Source organism: Manihot esculenta, chromosome 18, assembly GCF_001659605.2.
Source record: "Manihot esculenta cultivar AM560-2 chromosome 18, M.esculenta_v8, whole genome shotgun sequence".
NCBI lineage: Eukaryota > Viridiplantae > Streptophyta > Magnoliopsida > Malpighiales > Euphorbiaceae > Manihot > Manihot esculenta.
The window spans coordinates 5,410,244-5,431,424 of NC_035178.2; the positions used below are offsets into that span (position 1 = coordinate 5,410,244).

The 21,181-nt window shown below is 33.6% G+C and overlaps 4 protein-coding genes across 5 annotated transcripts; all 4 read left to right on the forward strand.

The window, feature by feature from the left end:
• Positions 1-2,074: 2,074 nt before the first annotated feature.
• Positions 2,075-5,913, forward strand: LOC110606466 (transcription factor bHLH145). 2 transcript variants are annotated; one of them, XM_043953388.1, is made up of 4 exons: positions 2,075-2,264; positions 2,928-3,560; positions 3,770-3,923; positions 4,020-5,913. In XM_043953388.1, the coding sequence occupies exon 4, from the start codon at positions 4,037-4,039 to the stop codon at positions 5,123-5,125; it is 1,089 nt and encodes a 362-aa protein (XP_043809323.1). In that variant the 5' UTR covers positions 2,075-2,264; positions 2,928-3,560; positions 3,770-3,923; positions 4,020-4,036; the 3' UTR covers positions 5,126-5,913. The 2 variants fall into 2 exon arrangements, with proteins under 2 accessions (XP_043809323.1, XP_021600961.2); XM_021745269.2 differs by having other exon boundaries at positions 2,931-3,560.
• Positions 5,914-9,272: 3,359 nt separating this feature from the next.
• Positions 9,273-10,479, forward strand: LOC110606383. The gene is made up of 2 exons (XM_021745167.2): positions 9,273-9,480; positions 9,620-10,479. The coding sequence occupies exons 1-2, from the start codon at positions 9,353-9,355 to the stop codon at positions 10,014-10,016; spliced, it is 525 nt and encodes a 174-aa protein (XP_021600859.2). The 5' UTR covers positions 9,273-9,352; the 3' UTR covers positions 10,017-10,479.
• Positions 10,480-14,060: 3,581 nt separating this feature from the next.
• Positions 14,061-15,991, forward strand: LOC110605948 (serine/threonine-protein kinase-like protein At1g28390). The gene has a single exon (XM_021744639.2). It carries the CDS (start codon positions 14,321-14,323, stop codon positions 15,797-15,799), a length of 1,479 nt encoding a protein of 492 aa, XP_021600331.2. The 5' UTR covers positions 14,061-14,320; the 3' UTR covers positions 15,800-15,991.
• Positions 15,992-18,310: 2,319 nt separating this feature from the next.
• LOC110606433 (zinc-finger homeodomain protein 2) lies at positions 18,311-20,098 on the forward strand. Its single transcript, XM_021745233.2, has one exon. It carries the CDS (start codon positions 18,943-18,945, stop codon positions 19,705-19,707), a length of 765 nt encoding a protein of 254 aa, XP_021600925.2. The 5' UTR covers positions 18,311-18,942; the 3' UTR covers positions 19,708-20,098.
• The last annotated feature ends 1,083 nt before the right edge of the window (positions 20,099-21,181 follow it).

Genomic DNA, 21,181 nt, shown 5'->3' on the forward strand with positions numbered 1-21,181 from the left:
AAGCTACTTAATTTATTATGTCAATTTGAAAACTCCTTCATTTTCTTATAAGTGAATGTTTTTTTCAAACGAAGTCTTAATATTTTTTTTTTACAAATTAATATAAATAAAATTCTTTAGTTCAATGTATTTGGCAAACACAGCATTACATAAAAGAAGAGGTGTGGAGGAATCCTCTGCTTTACATCTCATATTGTATAGGATTATTGATTAAAGCATGGGTGATTAATGCTCCCTCCACACCAAACAAAAGGGCATGAGACTATGCATATTATTATCCCTTTAATTAATTATTGCTAAATTGGGTATATATTAATTATTATTATTATTATTATTATTAGAGGCATTAGATCTTCTTACCTGTTATTTAGATCTGCTTCAGGTGATTAAATCATGGGTTTGCTTTATTTATTATTAATTATTAATTATTAATTTGTTGTGTCTTTTGCCATGGCTCTTAGCTTCCCCTTTTTCATTTTTTATTTTATTTTAAAGTTTGATTACTTTAAGGCAATGGATTAAAGGAGGGGACACTGCCCCTTAATTTTGATTATTTTCCTTAAAGCAGATCCATCAGTATCTTATTGTTTTATATGCTACTTTTATGACTCTACTTATTTTTTTGTTCATAGGAAACCAACACATTTAATATTTAATTAATAATTAAATTATTAATGTTTGTCTCATTAATGACTTCAATTATTATCTCATTCATTTTTTGAAAAAAAAAAAATCTAAGTAAAAAAGAAGTAGCCCTCTGCTATGTCATGCTCTATCGAATGGCTCCCTCTAATTTACACTTGAGCCCACAGAGAGGGTAGAGCTTAACCCACTAGCCAAATGAGGAACATGAGAGACTACAAACAAGCATAATAAAAGTGGAGACATGAACTCCGAGAACCATAAGAAGAAGTGAGAAAATTTCTGCCTCTAATTTTAGAGAAAGATGTAGGAGTATTAAGTGCAGATATGAAGTGATGTACTCAATGCTTACCGAATGGGGTCCCATCATCTTTCTATAATCATACGGTTTGAATGGTCAAGCATCAAATTGTTGGTCTTCATGTTTAACATAGGATACTATCCTATTCATTTCTAATAATCTTCATCAATCCCATTCTCGTTATCCTTCTGCAAAAAGTAATTTTTGCCTTCTTTATGCTTAGAACAATCTTAGAAAAGCACATCAATTTATCCATACCATACAACAACTTCGGTTGTCAATATTTTTATTTAAAATAAATTTAATTTGAAAAAACAAATAAATAGTATTTATAAAATTATATTATCAAATAAATAATATATTTTCCAAAAATAAAAAAAAATTCAAATGCCATGGCAAATATAAAATAGATTTTTCAGAATTATTAAATTAGTTGAATACTAATAATATAAAATTTTAAAAATAAAATATACCTTTTTTTTTTCTTTTTAAGTGTGGATCATAATAACACCCATTTCCATGATAAAGGTGATAAGACATATGGTAAAAAAGTATCATAGTATTTCCATAAAATTGAAAGTAATTATTTTAAAACCAAAAGATTATCTTTTTGCCTAAATCTTTTTTGTGCCATTTGCACTTTTTTAACTAAAAAAGTAGACTTATTGGATTTCAACAGTGAAAGGTCCAACCAATTATAGTTTCTCTTTTTTTCTTTTTTTAAAAAAAGAAAGATGAAACTATAAGTTTTTATATAAATAAGAAAAGAAAAGAAAAAAAAAGAATGGCATGATGAAATTGGTCCGGAATAGGAGGTACAAGTCTAATTAGTCCAAGTAGATTAACTAACTAAACCAGGGTCTATGGTTGGATTCGAACCCAGATCAAACCAAACCCAAGGTCAGAACTCATAATTCTACCACCCCACACGGAGAGAGAGAGAGGGAGAGAGGGGTTATGTTACAGTGCACCATCATTGTACACTAATACCTTGCGTGCACTCCTCACGCACGCACGCACGCACGTATGTGACTTTCTCTTTTATTTTGTTTTTCCTAATTTTTCTAAATTCAATTTAATGCTTCCCCCACCATCGTTCCAGGCTCAGGTCATTTCCGTCAATTTGGTTTCTATATAACCTTAGCTTCCGTGCAGTCCCATTATTTCGACTTTGACTGCTCTCTTTCTCTCTCTCTCTGCAACTGTGAAAGTTAAGCGTTTCTTCAGTATATGCTGGTGGTGTTCGATCTAGATATTTGGTTCTATACAATAGGGTGACTTGAAGATTTCTTCTTTGATTGAATCCGGTTCTGTTTTCACTGTAAGTTCCCTTTATCTCTTTTCTTTTTGTCGATTTGTGTGGTTGATATTCTCTTTTGATGATTTTTCCCCACTGCAATCGTCCTTTTGGCTAATGTGTTCCGATTTGAGTTTACTTCTGCTCTACTTTGCCGTTTCCGTTTTCATTTTGGTTCTCTACCTCACTTTTGGTGATTTCAGCTTCAATTTATTCGTTTTCATTTACCTGAAATTATTTATGTATTGCTCCTTCTCAACTACTCATTTTCTTCTGGATTCCTGTGTACTTTCCATGCTAATTTTCTGTAAGAAGTTCTACTTGTGTTCTTTTACTGCTTTGGTCCATAATCTCATCTCGAGGCTATTGGGTTTATTCTAAATATGAATGCTTAAGATTTTCCTGCTTAGATTCTATCTGCTTTCTAATAGCTGATGTGGTGAAGATGGTTTTGCTTCTATTTCTTAATTCTGTTTTGATAAATACCGACTAATTTTCTCATAATAACTTGTGTGTTATTTATGGAAGCCGTGTAGCTTCATTATACACCGTTTATGTTGTACGTATTTATTCTGGTTGCCAAACTTGCTTGTTTTGACTTATTCCTCAATCACAGAAATAAGATCTAAGATGGTATTTTCCAGGAAAATGTGCATGAGATATGTTTCTGATATGAAAACTCTATAGCAGGGTCCTTGAAGTTGTCTTGGTGCAAGAAACAGCAGTGGCGATCGTTCGGCGAAAAGGAACAGTATGCGGTGGTTTTTGAGTCTTTCTGTTGATGTGCATAGGAAAGTTATCTCCTTGAACCTCTATTGCAGAGTAATCCTGTAATTTCGTTTTCCAATAACGTACCCTCCAATTCTGCAGCTTTGTCATTCAGTCTAGTTTCCATGGGATCCACTTTTTTCATCGTTATTCCCTGCTATGTCCTCCAGATTAGCTGAATAAGGGAATCCATCTTGTTATCTGTCAAATCGTCCTCATTCTCTTGCTTGGGGTTAAATCAGAGTGATTATTGTATTTTGTTGGTCTCTTCTTTCCGGTTTTTTGCTTTCGCATTGTTGTTTATCAGTCTGGTGTTCTTTGGTTCGATTAATATTTCCTTGACTACTTAGCTGCAAGCACTCAGTTAGTTATCCCCAGGAAGATCGTGTTCTTGTTGTTTTTATTATATCGAAGGGTTGGGAAGTAGTTATGGTGTGCCAAGCAGCGAGTCAAACAAATTTTCGGGCATTGAAACACGAAAATGGGATTGCTGGGAGTGCTACCATTATAGTTAGAGTCATAGCATGCTTTCATCCTCTTCAAGATTGCCAGGTTAGTGAAAGATAATTTTATTCTTGAATTAGTCTTTTTCTACAGGAATCAGATGCGCTAGTATATGTGTTGCATCGGTCAATTAATATTCTCTTATTTACTTAAATTAATTTATGAGATTCCTTGGTCTTCTCTTTGGTTTGGTAATGGTCGAAAGTTTATGCTATGCTTATCTTGTGCTGATTTTCCCTTGGATTTTCCTTTCCCAGGCTGAATATTTCCGTCATTTGCTTAAACCTGTCACGTAGATTTACTTGTTGCGCCACTGTTTTCAAGTTAAGCTGGAGCCTTTTGTTTTTATATTATTACTGAAAGAGAAATAGGGAGTAAGCAGCCAGTTTTACTACTGCAGAAATCTTTCTGGTATGTTTGATTTGTCTAATTATGTAGAAATCTAGTTATGTTTCTTTGGATTTTTATAGTACAAGCTGTAAAATCATTTTCTATCTTGCATTATAGGTGATTGTTTTAGTTGGATGGGCGAGGACTGGGGATCCTGGTTTCCTCAGCAACAATTTAATTGGAAGCCCCCCAATTTGAATCATTTGGGTTCTCCATATAATTTTGAGCATCAGAATACAACCCCTTCATTTATGAACGCTGGTACTGAAATGGTTTCTATCAAGGGGACTTTACCTGTATATCCATCCCCAGAGGTACCTCACCCGCATATTGGTCAAGCAAATGAGCCTCATGGCTGGTTTTACTGCTTGCCTCGTTTCCGACAGGCATTCAAACCTGCTTTAAATTCTGGTCTCAAAGAGATATCTGCTACTGCCCTTCGTGGCAGTCTTAACAAGGACCTTACACCCAAGGAAGAATCAGTGTGTCCTCAGAAGAGATTCCTTGTATTTGATCAGTCAGGTGATCAAACAACTCTAATGTTTAGTTCTGGAATTGGGACTAATATCCAGTGCTTTTCCTCTTGGGGTCCAGATCCAACTGCCACATATAATTTCAAGAGGAAAGATCTTGGGGTTAAAGAAAATCTGAATGTTGATTTGGGGGCTCTTGCAGCTGACCAATTTGGAGAAGATTATGCTACTGAACTGCAAAGTGAGATGCACGAGGACACTGAAGAACTGAATGCCTTGCTGTACTCAGATGATGAAAGTGATTCCTCTGAGGATGATGAAGTTACTAGTACAGGTCATTCACCTAGTACAATGACATCTTACAATAATGAAGATTGGTTTGTTGGAAACTTGGAAGATGTTGCAAGTAGTGATGGTTCAACTAAAAGGCGAAAACTGTTTGGAGGATACAGTCATTCACCTGCGCTAATGGACACTGCTAGTTCTATGAAACCCATCAGAAGCTTTCCATGTGACAATGATGCTGAATCTAGGTGTGAAGATGGCTTGAATGAGGCCTCAGGTGAGATGGGTTCAGAACCGGCCATCAAGAGGATAAGAAAAGAAAAAATACGAGAGACTGTGAACATTCTGCAGAATATAATTCCCGGTGGAAAGGGCAAGGATGCGATTGTGGTCCTTGATGAAGCTATTAATTACTTGAAATCCTTGAAGGTCAAAGCAAAAGCTTTAGGACTTGATGCTCCATGAGAAGCAAAACTTCATCAAGTAATATTAGTAGTGTCACTAGGTTTTATCAGTTTAGTTGTTAATTAGATGATGTGTGTGCAGAATAAGGCAGGTAAACATGAACTGGGCATGATCATAGGATTTGCTCAAGACAGAAGAGTTTGTTGCTGTTGATATGCAAATTGGAAGAGAGATCATGGAACCTCTACTGTAGTCTGTAATCAATGATTGATTTCGAAATCAGCAAAAGCTTTGGTTGTCAATATCTTCTATAGTTCCAGTAAAGAGGAAGGCAAGTGCAGCATAGTATGTCCCAATAAAGGAAGATATTGAATGATTAAGCATGTCTTAGGGCTTAGATAAAGTAGCACTCACACCTGGGCGTGGGAGAATGGCTGTGTGAATGAGAAGACTAGTTATTCTAGAGGGACCCTCTTGGAAGGAGGATGAACGCATGCTGCTTGGGACCCAACTTTCACTTTCCCCACCCGTTTTTTGTGTTTTTGACATGTTTTTTTCACCGTTTCCTCTTTGGTGGGGTTACCACTTTCTTGATGTGTGACATTGCACGAGCAAAAGGGTCTACATATTTAATCTTGTCAAACCCCTGGGGCCCCTGATTTGCCATTCCATGCTTCTTCTCAGCACTGGGCTGGCTCATCACAGCCGGTGGACGAGCTTTGTTTTTTTACTGGGTATTGTAATTTGATTATTGAAGAACATCTAGGTTTATCTACTTGTTTCTATATGGTGACCCTGGATTTGCTGATTTGGATGGTTGGATTTAATTTAAACTGTGCTTGGTTTTACTGTTGTCTTTATGTCTGTGTACATACATAGCATGCACATATTTATTGTATGGAGACAGCGATGTTAGAAAGAGGGTGTGGTTCCCTTTTTCTCCGTGGAATGGTGCAAAAACTTTCTCAAGTCCCTCTGGAAATGAGTGGTATTTTCAATAGGGGACCACGGCGTTGCATTATTTGGGAGAGGAAAGAAAGATAAGCCCATGTGACTTTCGGGTGCTATGGCTTTTCTGCTAACTCTACACTCCACTGTGAAATCTGGGAAAAGAAATTTAACATCTAGGACATGGTGTGTGTTCGTGTCTGTTTCTTTGGCTTTTAGATAATGACCTTAAGTAAAATATTTGTGGTCTAGACCAAAACATAAATAAGTTGATGATTTTATGAAAAAAATTAATTGAATTCACTTCAATATCTTTTAGGTTGAGAAATGACCTTTAGAATTTTCTATTACCTTAGATTAGTGTAAATGCCTTATGTCCATTGAAATTATTGGACTTGGAAAAAGAAAAATAACTAAAAATGGAGGACCTTATGAGGACAAAGTATTGAGGTGTGGAATCAAACCACGAGATGATGTAAAATATATGGAATGGATTTGAGGTTTAATTTCTGGGATTCCAAACAGAAAAGGGAAAAAGATATGAGAAGGGGGTTGGAGGGAATATATTCCTCACTGTTGAAGATAAAATGTGATGTTAGTAAATATTGTATGAAAATGTTAGGTATTGTTCCTTGTTAGGATAAGAACAAGGATTGCTTTTCTCAACGTTGAGGCTTGTTCCAACGGGATAAGCAAAAATATTCATTTTAAAGAAAGAGGTCCAAACAACTTTTTCATGTTCCGATTGTGTATCAACCTCAACTCTCTGAGTTGCTAAATAATTTGCCAATCCATAGCAATGCTCGAGTGGTCCCTCAGTACAGTATATCTTTTCCTTTTCTTAAAACTTTTTTTGGGGGATGAAGGAAAGAAGAAATATTTGGCAAACATCAAAAGGTATTGCTTATCTGGAATGACTGTTCTGAGGCCCAGGATCGCAGGCTCAAATACTGCAAACCTTTTTGTTCTTTTGGGCAACCAGTTGTACGTTGTTTTAGCCCAACCCACCAATGACCACATCAAGTTTCACCACCTTTGTTTATGTAATTTAAGACTTGCACAACTGTTGTATTCTCTTTCGGAAAGTTCTTGATTCACTCTGTCTGTAGTGATCAGTCACCTTGAGATTGTTTTGTTTCTAGTAACTAAGTTATTATTCTTTGTTAGGATAGCTTTAGTTATCAAATATCACTCTCTTATCATATTGGAATAACACGATTGCTGCTTTTGATTATCTTGTGTAGTGATTCTTAAAATTGAAACTCAATTTTTTTTTTTTTACTATTGAGATATTGATTGATCCTTTTTCTAAAGATTTTTAAGTACATGATTGTTATTAACCCATCAGCTGTTTGCCTGATTTCTGGTTTCCTTTGTCTTTGTTTTGATTACGAAATATATTCCTTTGTTCCTTTATCTCCTTTTTTTTTTATTTAAAAAAAAGAAATGGAATTTTTTTTTTTGTCTGAGATATGATTATTAAGTCATTGAATAAGCCAGTGCAGGAAACTACAATGATTTTTTTTTTTAAAAAAAAAAAGCTGATAATGATTATAGCAGGTTTCTGTTTTGTTAGCAGCACGTGCAACACGTGTTATTGCCTATAGATAAATTAGAGGAAAATTATGAGGTGAAGAGGGAAAGGCACGTGTTATCCGTGCCAAATAAACCAAATATTTTTGTCCACTTGAGTTTTATCTTAAATCCTTAAAAGTGTAGTTATTAAACCTATAAAAAATTTAATGAAGTTAGAGAGCATATAAATTTGATTTACGCTTAAGAACTCTCCATTTTATAATTTTTAAATTTTTATTATTTTAAAATTATATTATTTTAAAATTATAATAATATATAAATCCACTGTTATAATAATAACAGTCTAAACTAATCTAAATAATCTAAATAATTTTTAAATTTATTTGGTATTTAATTTAAAATAATTAACTCAAATTATTTAAAAAATTCGTATCGAATATTATATACAATTTTATTTTTTATCGCAACTTAATCAAATTATTAAGTCATATCATTTCAAAAAAAAAATTAAATCAGAATTAAAATTTTAAATATTATAGTTCATTAGTATTTTGGATAGTTCTATCTCATTTTGCATGATAGCACTTTTTTCATAATACTAATTATGCATAATTTATTTCAATTAATTTTATCTCATTTCACATATATAGTATTTTTTTCACTGGTTCACTAATTATGTATAATTTTTTAATTCATAATAACCTTTGTATCAATTGTAACAGCTGTTTTAGATTAATTAAATAACTGTTTTTTTAAAGCATTAATTAAATAACTTTTGAAATTACTTATTATTTAACTTAAAATAATTAACTAAATTCATTTAATAGTTTTTTTTAATTATTATATATAATTCCATTTTTTTTGTATTTTTTCAATATGAGAATGGTTTAATAATTTTATTTAATTTTATTCTATTTTTTAAAAAAATTCAAAATATTTTTTAATATTCAATAAAATTTAATATGAATATAATTAAAAAAATTAATAAAAAATATAAAAAATAAAATAAATAAAAATTATGAGATGGAGAGTTGTTATATTTTTATAAAAAATAAATATTATACATTAACTATAAGATTTTTTTTTGTAGAAGCAAGAGCTGAGAATTAATTTATAATTTGGACTTATATAGATATTTTGCAAATTTAAAAATTATTAATGATTTTATTCATATTTATTTTAAACTTTTTTTTTTTCTAAATCTTACATTGATTGTATTGTGTGCAAGCAACAAATTTTTATGGGTTTTCTTCAGCTCACTCTCAATAAAAAATGTCTACGCTTCTATGCACCATCCGATTTCCCCAGTAGCAAGAAATTTCCTTTATGGTATCATACGACTTCGTTTCTGCACGCATATGCGCGTGTAATTATAGTTGTTCAAATTTTTTAATCATATTACGATATAAAATTTATTTTGTTCTACTTTCTTATATTACAATCTTGCTAAATCAACAAGGTTACGTGAAAGGCTAAGTTATTAAAATATTAAAAAAAAACTATATTCTAAACATGGTTGAGTATTAATTAATTAAAATTAGACCAATAACGAGCCTAAGAGTTGACCTAAAGAAGTTCACATGCCAATTTAGGGCAATGGCATCACTTGTCTTACCTAAATCACATTATTATATTTCTTTTGAAACACGCCACACCTGAAATCATTTCCTTATATATTAACGTTTGCCTTTGCCCACCATCCCTCCTGTTTTTTATTTTTATTTTTTTCTTATAAAGTTGTGTGGCAGTGTGCCCAACTCCATCACCACTTCTCTCTCTTTATCTCTCTCTCAAACTAAAAATATGATCACCACGCCCAAAGGAGCCATTGCATCATCAAATCCAAGCCCTGAATGCTGCATGTGTGGAGATTTTGGCCTTTCTTATGAGCTTTTCCAGTGCAAGCTTTGCCAATTCAGATCTCAGCACAGGTACCCAACTGCTAATATGCTAATTACAGTTCAAATTCTTTCTGGGTTTTATCACTTTGATCGCTCAAGATTAAAACTTTCTTTCTTTCTTTTTGTTTTTCAACATGGGAATTCTTTAATCGCATTGGATTTTTCACAGATACTGTAGTAATCTTTATCCCAAAGCCGAGACCTACCAAGTCTGCAATTGGTGTCTGAGCCATGAAACCAAAGAAAAATCACACAACTCTTCGAATTCATCATCATCAAACAAGAACAGCAGCGAAGACGATAGCAGCAAGAACAAGAACAAAGGAGGTACTCTAAAGAGCCAAAGGGGTAGTCTGCAGTTGCAAGTAAATAGCCCCATCAAGAAACAAAGGTCGCCAGAGAGATCACCGGTGACCCGAAGGAGACTCATCACAAATGGTAGATTAGAAGAAAAGCTCATCAGAAGGACAAAATCTGAAGAGATTTCAAACAATATTGGGATGACAAAGCAAGTTTTTAGAAATAAGGTGAGAAGGTACAAGCTTCTTGAAGAGGTTTCAAGCTGATGGGATCTTAATTCATCAGTTAAATTATCGCATAAGATAAGAGTTGATATGGCGTTGTTGATCTTGTGGTGGAAATTTTGTTAAAAAAGTCTGGTTTCCGATGAAGCAATTGGAATGGTACCCACTAGTCTACCGAGCTGAGATTGGACATTAATGGAGGGGTCATCTTCAAACTTGTTTTTCTCTATCTTTTTATTTTCCAAGAAGAATTTTCAAGTGCCAATACCATATCTTCATTAACAGTAAATGCCAGTCATCATAATAAATCGAACATGAATCATCATCATCTTCGTCGTTACCATCAGAACTATATACAACGCCGATGCATATATGTTTCATGCTGTGACCAATCACGGAAAGGTTAGGAATGGTTACTGTTGCGCTCTATATCATGTAGAAATACTGCTCATTCTCTTCCCTACGAAATATATATTTACGATGAATAAGATAATTATTTTAGATTGGATTTACATAGAATTGAATTATAAAAATTATAAAACCCATATATTTTTATTATAAATAAAAGTTATTATTTTCTAGGGGAAAAAAATTAAGATATTTGTGACCCCTGCGATGGTGTTGACTGTTGACCCGAGTAGAAGTCCAGCAGAAACATGACTTTGAGGTAAACTTCTGTTTTTGCACGTTTTCCCCTTTGTTTTTTTATATTAATATTGAAATATTTTAATATATTTCAATCAAGACTGAAGGCCAAATTAATGAAGTTGAAAAATCATCTCCTGACAATCTTCAAAAAAATTAAAAAATTTTAAATTATTAAATACTGATACGATATTTATTAAAATTATATATATATGGGCAATTATTATTTAAATTAAGTTTATATAAATTTATAATTTAAATATATAAAATTTGATTTGGACAGAGTATTTTCTCGATATGTAAAAGAGGAAACACTTCCTAAATGAAAAAGCCAGGGCATAAAAGCATCTTTTAAGGTAAACTTTGATGAGTGGCTGAGACAAAAAGAAGTTAACAAGATATACGAATTAATTCTCGTATCCAACATAACTTTTTTCATATTTATTTAAGAGATTTTTTTTGGATTTTGTCTACCATCACCATGTCTGTAGTTATAAAAATATTATCATAGATGAAAGAATCTTATAAAGTATAAACAAAATAATTATAGAAAAAAAATACTAAAAAAAAAGGAGAAAATTCTCTTTGCAGCCTTCATATTTTTATAAAATTAAAATAGATTAAGATACCATCTCCTAATTTTGCGATTATACTTTTTTTTTTTTTAACAACATAAAAAAATGAATTTATATTTTGATAATTGTTTAATAATTTTCCTTCGTTACTTCTGATTCCGAGCAAGGAAAGCCATGGGTTAAATTGAAAAGAATTCTTAGGGCCCAAAATCTGCTAATGGCTACGAAAGTTGAACCCACCCTCACAGTCAAACCCAAAATGGGAAATTTTGAAGAAGGATTTTTTTAAAAGGATATATTAATTATTATTAATATTTAAAAATGTTTTAAAAAAAGAAAATTAATCTAAACAATACTTTTTAAAATTTTAAATAATTTTATAGAAATTCATTTAATTTTTTTTTTAAAATAAATCATGCGAAATGAGAAAAATAGATTTTACTTATAAATTATTTTAGTGACTTTAATTAGTTATACCTTAGTAGGACAAAAAATTCTCATTTATAATTCTTAGTGAAGTATGTAGAAAGTTTATTAAAAAAAAAAAAAAAACACTAGAAGGTGGATTCTCAATTTGCAGAATCCATTGTATTTCATGATATTTAATGCTTTCTTGTCGTTTTAATTAACTTGTAATTATCAATTTGTAAACTACTACTCGTCTAATGTTTATTGATTCGCAACGTTTGTCCATTCTTTGCTTCTCCTTTACGGCAAGACTTCTTCATAAATGTTCATTTTTTCTCAACAAAAAATAAAACAAATTTATCAATAAAAGTAGATTGATTTATGAGCTTTATAATTGTGGAAGTTTGCCAATAATGTAAGTGTGGAAGCTTTCATGTATTACCCTTCTTTCGTGTGAGTCATTTATAGTTATATAGTTACTATTATTTTATGATTTGTCACATGTCCTGTCCTGTCCTGTCCATCATTTGGAATAAGAACAAAATAAAACACAATGGAGTTATATAATTAAAATGGAATGATGAATAATGCACTGTGGAATAATTAATTAAAAAGGGTTTTAATTGATTATTAATGCCTAATATAAATAAATAATCAATCATCCATACTTGATGGGATGGAGGATTAGGGTTTTAAGTTACTTCTTGTTATGTACAAGCATCTCAACTTCCAATCAAATAATATACCAAGAAAAAAATCTAAAAATTATTTTGGGACATCATGGACAAAAGTTAAGCATTAATCATGATGCTCCAATAATCTAAACAAGTTTCACAAAATCCAAACCTAAGATAACCTATAATATTAGGTTAGACCGAAGCATTGAAGCTTATAATATGGCCCCACAATTTCGCTTCCATTTATATTCAAAATTTTAATAGTTGAGATATGAACAGCGTAAATTATATTTTATGATCGTAAATTTAATTAAGCATGAAGTGAGCAGCGAGTTTTTTTTTTTAAATTATCTTTTTTAATATATAAATATATAATATTTTATTAATATATTTTATTCAAAAACTCATAAATTTTTTTTAATACTATTAATATATTTTATTTGAAAACTCATAAAAAATAAAAAAATTTTGAACACTATAGACTTAGCTATATTAGTGAATTACTGTGTGTGAATTAATTTTTATATTTATTTTTTTAAAATTATATGATTGTTTGATTTTTAATATTAATATTTATAATTAAAATATACTATCACATATTGATAGTATTTTTATATAGTTATTATCATCTTATAATGGTAAATTATTATTTTCCTAAATACATTAGCTAATAAAAAGCTGGTTTAAATTAAATGAATGAAATAAAAAGTATATTTTTATGGGATAAAAATTTAAGATTAAATAAAATATTTTAAAAGTAAAGAAATTAAATAATTAGTTTTATTTTTATAAAATAAATTCCATAAAAATGTGAGTATTTAAAATTAAATAAAATAATTATAATAAATATATATATATATTTTCTTTTATCAAAAGATAAAACTCACAACATGAATCGAATGTCAGATGAAATTTTAAAATTGAGATAACAGTACAGGGCATGTTCAGAGTGAAAAGCTGAAAAAAGGCCCCATCCTCTCTCTCCACTCCCAAAGTGGGTGGGCTGTGCAGATTATAATTTCAGATTTTCAAAATTCCAAGTGCCGGTTATGCAGTGCCGTTTAAGCCATTCAAAGGTTGCTTGTTCAGTTATCTTCCACAAATTCAGTATCCAATGAAACTTTAATTAATTAAAATTAACACTTTGCAGTTATATATTTTAATTACTTTTTGTACTCTGTCTCCTCTAATAATAAAAATTAAAGAATCTACACCAAAATTTAACTACTTCAATGAAACCCATCTCCATTTGGTTTGAGTCATGAATGTACTCACCCCATTTTTTTAACTTTTGGCTTTCATTTGTAAGATAAATATTTATTTTATTCCAACCAGTTCTTACTATTCTTATCCCTTTATTTATATATTACAACCGAGTTATAGCCATCCCATTATTTCTTACCAAATATCTCACCATAACATTAATCAATATTAACTTTTTTATTTTTTTAGGAAATTGGAAATATTTGAATTTGTGATCTCCAAAATAAATAATATATCCTTATCTTGGATCAAGTATTAACTTTTACACTAATATTCGTTGTAAATATTTTAATTTCAATATAATATATTCACATTTATGCATATGTTAAATAATCACGATACTTTAAAAAAAGAAAAAAAGAAAAAGAAAAAGAAAGCATGGAAAGGAAAAGTAAAAGTAAAAGTGAAAATGCAACCCCTGCTTTGCTTTGAGCCAAGCCCGAGAAATTCCTCTCAAAGTTGCACGCGTTTGCATGTAAACACTATTATACAAATCATAGACAACGCCTACCCAACACTTCCATTCAAAAATCTCAAGCTTTGAATTTTCATGTCTAATCTCTCTCTCTCTCTCTCTCTCAACTTGTAAACCAGTAGACGCCTTTACACTACCCTAACCACACCACCACAGTAATGGCTTTTGCCGCTTTAGTTTCCCACCTCTGCTCCTATTTCAATCCTTTTCTCTCTCTTTCTCCCTCAAGAAACTATCCTGAATAATTTATACTCTCTTTCCCTTTCTTTTTTATTTTTCTTTCTAATTATTGTTGTTATTATTATGGGTTATCTCTCTTGCAATGCAGAATCTGCAATTGCCACCTGCGATCCCTACTACTGGGAATGCAAGAGGAGGAAAAACAAAACCAACAGAAACAAACCCAATAAGCCCATTAAGATCAGAGATTTTACTTACCCGGAGCTAGTAAAAGCCACCAATGGGTTCTCCGCTGAAAGCTTTCTTGGCAAAGGCAGCCACGGCACAGTTTACAAAGCTTCTCTCGACGACGGTAGGCTTATAGCCGCCGTGAAGGCGGCCTCTCGAAACCCATCAATAAGCATCCACAGTAACTGCACCTCTTGCACAACTCCTGCAGAGAATGAGATTGAGATACTCTCTAGAGTACAGCATCCGAGGCTAGTCAACCTCATTGGTTTTTGTGTAGATTGTAAAGACAGGAAATTACTGGTTGTAGAATACATGCCAAATGGTTCATTATACAGTCTTCTACACTGCAGCTCCAGACCGCCCGGTTGGACCAGGCGTGTGCGATTCGCTTTGCAAATTGCCAAGGCTGTTCAAGCTTTGCACTCGGCCAACCCGCCGGTTATTCACAGAGACATAAAATCGCCAAATGTGCTGATCGACGAGAACTGGAACGCGAGGCTTGGAGATTTCGGGCTCGCCTTGCGAGGACACGTCGAAGATGTACGAGCCAAGTGCACGCCGCCAGCAGGGACATTAGGATACCTCGACCCTGGCTATCTCGCGCCGGGAGATTTAAGCACCAAGAGCGACGTTTTCAGTTTCGGGATCTTACTGTTGGAAGTGATCAGTGGCAGGAATGCAATTGATGTCAACTATAGCCCACCATCTATCGTCGACTGGGCTGTACCGTTGATAAAGCGGGGGGACTTCTCCGCTATTTGCGATCACAGAATCGGGTCACCGGTGGACCCGGGAGTGATAAGAAATCTCGCAATTCTGGCGGCCAAGTGTGTGCGATCCACGGCGGAGAAGCGTCCCGCAATGACAGAGGTAGTTGAAGCGTTGAAAATGGTTCGCAAGAGAATTCAGGCGCCGCACATATGGAACAGTTTGAGGAGGCGCGTGGGACTAGTGGAAGAATCGCGGTCAAATGAGGAGGCAATTGATTCAAATAAAGAGATTGTTAACGCTAACAAGACGACTAGAGTGGGGAACAGAAGAAACAGGAAAGTATCCAATGTAGAGTACGGAAATGAAACGATTGGATTTGCAGGGGAGCGGGTAAGCAGATCAAAATCGGTTGGTTCATTCAGCGATACCAAACTGCGAAGGTCTGATTCAAGAAGAAAAGCAGGTGTAGCAGTGAAAATCCCGGTAGTGAAGCTGAGCAAGTCAAGGTCGATGGGAGTACTGCAAAGAAGCTTAGACATAGAAATGGAGGGAGTGATAAATTCCAGAGAAATTGAGGCCTCCATGTCTAAGCTGTTGATAGAGTTGGACGAAAAGTCAGAGCAAGAGATGCAAGAGAAGCCATTGGTGATCTCCATCTAAGAAGTCTGTTGGATTTGTTGTGCTTTGATGAATTTTGAGTATACGATCCAGATGGGTTTTGTTTTTGGGATTCATCAATCTACAACAGAAATAGATAATCTCTGTATGAGATGGATCAAACAAAATTCCAAATTCTTTTGCATTGGATTTTAATATTTTATACATTTAAATTTGCAATTTCTTCTGGGATTATTCAGTGCAGTTACAGTAGAATTTGCATGTCAGAATTTTTAGCCGTTGAATATTCATTTGTGCAATGGGAGAGTAACACTTGACATTGTGAACTGAGCTTTCAACTCACCGTAACAATCAGACAAAAGAATATAGTGATTGAGTAAGATAAAAGAATAATTTGGAATGAATATCATATAGTTGAAATAATATCTTGGAAATGAACAAAAAACGTGTAAATCTAAAATCTCAGTTTGAGGAGAGTTTGTAATTATGGGGAAGAAAATTGAGAAGATGTGGTCACTGGCCATCGCGAACCCTCAGCTGAACCCCACAAGAGAAGAGTGGTGTTATCACAAACTTTCAAAAACATTAAATGCAGGGAGCTTATAGTTGAAAATGACTCTACAACTTGATTGAGCCAATATCAGCTCATGAGTGCCATATATCCATTGTTTGGCCTCTTAACATATAAAAGGAAAATTTTCAAATTCATTTTTGTTTTTTATTTAATTTCAAAGGCACTCTTATTTTTTGGTTGTCTAGCGCCGTGAAATTTTTGTCATTGGGTTCGTATTGGATATGCTTATGGGTTTCGATGGGCTCATAAGACCACTTTTCAGCAGGCAGGGCTTTGCTCTTACATGCATTTATTGACCATAATTTTATTATTTTATAAATAAATGTTTACTTTATCAATCATTACCATTGAATAGATCGCTAACACTGAAGACTAAATATATTCAATTTATTTAAATTTTTCTTACAATTAGAAATGTTTTTGGCCATTTTAATTTATGTGTAAAGAATTCTAAAAAAATGGTACTATGCCTATCTCATAATTTTTATTTATTTTTTTAGTTATTTTAAAATTATTTTTTATATTATAATAATACATAAATTAATTATTATAATTTTATTTTATTTTATTTTTAAATTTTTTATTATTTAATAAATTTAATGTCTTTAAAATAATATAATTAAAAAATTAATAAAAAATTATCTACTGTATATTACTGTACCAAGTAGTCCTGACAAATCCGAAACGGCATTTGGTTGACTAATCAAAAGCCTAAATTTTCTTTTAATATATATATTTCAGAAAAATTTTGACAATTTGAAGTTTGTGGTTGACCTAAAAGAAAAAGGCCTTGGGCCAAAGTCCAAGTTGTAAGAAGATAGCCGTTGCGAGTTAGGTAGTGTTTGGACCGGTAACTCAATCTCAACCTGAACAGTGTGGTCCACGTCCAACACTAATTTCAAGCAGAACTCATGGATCCTGTAATTAGCTGGGAATGTACTTTGAGTTGGAGCTGTGTTGGGCATAATTGGATTGAAATTCCAGATATCTTGACTTTAAGCGCTAGAATCCATCCAAAACTTGGGTCACCAATTGAGCGGGGATTGGTTGGTGAAGGGTCCACTAAAGAGAGATTGATAGATAATGCATTGCATGTGTGATTACTAGGGTGCAAGTCTTAGCTCAACAAGGGAAAAATTGAGACAAAAATCCATCATTAGAATTAGGAAATTATTTTAATTTATAAAAACTAAATAAAAAAAAGGCTGCCAAAAGGAATGGAAATGAAGATGAAGATGAAAATGATGTGGCAGGTCCCTTCACCACAGTGGCACACTCCTTTTGCCAGTCATGTCGCAATCCTTGTCTTGGCCCCTTTTCTCTCGTCCTGCAACTTCAATCACAACAAACAAACAAAAGAATCTCCGTTATTGAATAACGTTTTCTTTTTCTTTAAACATCATTTGCCCTTAGACAAAATAAAACGCCTATAAACGGAACGTTAAATCAAGACATTTACACTACAGCCACACAGGCCCTTGTATAGGGCAGTGGCAGCTAACACACTGATCTCTCTCTCTCTCTCTCTCGCACGGGGTAGTTGGTTTCCTGCCAGCTGACAAAGAGAGTGACAGGAGTACGGAGTCAGCGCGTCGCGTCAGAATATATATGCAATTTATATTTATATTTAAAATAATAATAATAATAATAATTAATTATTTTAGCTGTGTTTGGACGCTGTTCAAGTCCCAAGGCATATAACCTCCTCCTCTCAGCAATGCTTTTATTTTAGGCGTTTCGCTTTCGCTGGCCCATTTCTTCCCTATCAGCTTCAAGCTTTGAGCAGATACCCCGCTGTCTTAAATTTGATTCAGGTTTAATTTATTTTAAAAATTAATTTAAAAAAATATTTATAATTCATATAAGAAGTATATTAATTTTACTTTAAATTGACATGGGATTTACCATCTTTTTCTTATACATTTTATATAATTTTATGATTTCAAATTTTTAAAAGCTTTACAAACACTCTCAAAGTGCACATGAACATATTCATAAAGGAAGAGGAAGTGGGAAGTGCGATAGATAATGTTGTTACATGTCCGCGAACACTACCTTTCTGGTTCATGCGTCAAGTTTTTATGTTGACGCTACCCACACGCTACCTCTCTGCCATCTTCCTTCCCCAACCTTAGCTTAGCATTTGTTATTTCTGGCTTCATTTCCACTATTGCTTTTACTTTTACTGTTCTACCAGTCATCACATATACACAAACAAGCAGACAACAGTGCACGCCACAATCATCCAACTCCTTAATTGCACTTCTAGCTTTTGAAGGAAAATGAAACCCCGACCTATAATTTTTTCCTCTAATTAATTTTTTTTAATAAATAAGGAGAGAAAATAGGAAGTATTTGAGAGGCTTTTGAGTAAAAACACCTCCTTTGTGCAGGCCAGGGATTCATGGCCCTCTTCTTAATCTTTTTATCTTCTCTAATGAGCCCTCTTTTATTTTCTTGATTTGGTTTTCTTTTTAACATTGTAATCCCATATCGATAGAGGATTTAGCTGGGTTTCTGCTTGATTATATGGTGGATCTGTTAAAAGAACTGGCCATATAGGAGCTTCCCTGTCAACTAAAAGGAGGGAGAAAGAAGAGAGGAGGAGGGAATGGATTTTGATGAACACGAAGACCAAGAGGAAGACATGCCCATGGCGGCGTCTCCAGTTTATGACACTATTAGCGACTCATCTAGGCTAAAAACGGGTCCAGCTGGTGGAGAAGGTGCGCCAGCTACGGCAACAGCAAACACGAGAAAATCCGCAAGCTCGGTTAGATATAGAGAGTGCTTGAAAAACCATGCTGTGAGTATCGGTAGACATACGGTGGATGGGTGTGGGGAATTCATGGCGGCGGGCGAAGAGGGTACCTTGGATGCACTCATATGCGCCGCGTGTAACTGCCACCGAAATTTCCACCGCAAGGAAACTGATGGAGCCTCGGAGGGAATATATCACCACCATCAGCAACATGCTAAATTCTCTCCCTTATATCGGGCTCCGCCACCTGCTGGGTACTTACACCTGACGCCGGCCCCGCAAATCAGGCCATTAGCTCTACCCGCAGCATCTGCTGGGGGTGCCGGAGGTGCTATTATTGGTGGTGGGTACAGCAGGGAGGAGGAGGATGTGTCTAATCCTAGTAGTAGCGGAGGAGGGGGCGGCGCTTGTGGGAGTTCAAAGAAGAGATTTAGGACTAAGTTTACGCAGGAGCAGAAGGACAAGATGTTGGATTTCGCAGAGAAGCTTGGTTGGAGAATCCAAAAGCATGATGAGGCTGCAGTCGAGCAGTTTTGTGCAGAGTATGGAGTGAAAAGGCGTGTGCTCAAGGTGTGGATGCACAACAACAAGCACACTGTTGGTAAGAAACCCTAATTTTTAGAAAACTTACAAGGATAAAAACAGCAACAACAACAACAATGGAGTAAGTGCCAAGTGCAAAAATGAGGAAGGAAGCTAGAGAGCTTAATACCCAGAAGTGCAATTGATATATTTTCTGAAAGCAAAAATGGGAAAGTTGATTGTTTGTGATGTGAAATTGGTAAGAGTAGTAACACAGATTAGGGTTCTTCAACTATTTTGTCTCTTCATTTTTTGTTATTTCTTTGCTTTCCAATTTAGTTTTGTTTCTGAAAGTAGGAGGGATATTGGTGGAGTTGATGATTATGGTCCTGTAATTTCTTGAAATGCGTTGTTGCTGGTATGGGCCATTTGCTAGCTCCTGAATTAATCAGCATCTCCTAATTCAAGCTTACTTCTTTCTTTATTTTTATTTTAATTATATCACAGAGAAAACCTAGGTTTGTTAAATTTTTTACTCCCTCCTGGCTTATAAAAATTTAAAGCAAATTGTCCTGAGAAGCAAGAAAAGCAAAACTGAAGCTGTGGAGATGATGAAAAATTCATCACAGAATTGAAGTCATAGTTTTGAATCAAACGTGTATAACATGCAAAGCTTCATTTTTTTCGGGTCTCTTCACAACTGTCAACTTCTGCTTCTTTTTCTCCATCTCACCGCTCTAACTTTACTCATTTTCCTCTCTCATATTAATATCTTTCAGCCTCTGTTTAGACTGAAGAGTAGTCTCTACACACTTCTCTTCTAACTGAATAAAGCACAAAACCACCGAAAGGTGCATGGCATGTCGACAAATGTTTGCTTAGGAAAGATGTGGACTTGTACTCTCCTTATCAGTTCATTTCTCCTCTAACCTCGTCCTCCACTGCAAATTCTTCTCGCTCTCTCGTTTTGTAATCCTTTCTTTCACTCTTCTTCTTTCTTTTTTCTTTGTTATCTAGAAAGAAATCTAAGGCTGCAGCAGCACTATTACTGCAAGCAGTAAAGACTCTTGAAGCAGGAAAATTTATTCAATGCAACCGTTCTATATATAACAGTTACATGTTAACTATGGATCTACATAGAACTTACTTTAATCAATAGTTACAAGCAACCATAACAAAGACTTTGGCATTGCAGTAGCAGCAACAGTCTAATTTGCAGTTTCTTGCAGGCTTTAAATAAAACTTGTGATCACATGTAAAGCAAGCTCAAAACTTAAATTCCCCTCCAGTTTTTCTTTTATTTTTGACCTACCTAGCTATTACCATACAAAATAGCTAGTATTTTTGTTGACTGTACCACAATTTCTTACTGTTTGATGATAAAATATATAAAAAATAATCGAAATCATACCGTGTGATTATTACTTAGAATCAAATGTCACTGAGAAAGCTACTCATCCGCCCAAAACGCTCCGTTTTATATTTTAGTAGCTACTAAATTATATATTGCAAATTAAAGAACTCATATAATCAAAAAAAATTTTGTTGTTGAAAAAGGAAATTTATA

What these genes read in the sequence shown, in the direction of transcription:
- LOC110606466 (XM_043953388.1), top strand. Translation starts at nt 4,037, where the DNA reads ATGGGCGAGGACTGGGGATCCTGGTTTCCTCAGCAACAATTTAATTGG.
- LOC110606383 (XM_021745167.2), top strand. Translation starts at nt 9,353, where the DNA reads ATGATCACCACGCCCAAAGGAGCCATTGCATCATCAAATCCAAGCCCT. An exon ending in CAATTCAGATCTCAGCACAG is followed by an intron (nt 9,481 to 9,619) that starts GTACCCAACTGC and finishes GATTTTTCACAG; the next exon opens with ATACTGTAGTAATCTTTATC.
- LOC110605948 (XM_021744639.2), top strand. Translation starts at nt 14,321, where the DNA reads ATGGGTTATCTCTCTTGCAATGCAGAATCTGCAATTGCCACCTGCGAT.
- LOC110606433 (XM_021745233.2), top strand. Translation starts at nt 18,943, where the DNA reads ATGGATTTTGATGAACACGAAGACCAAGAGGAAGACATGCCCATGGCG.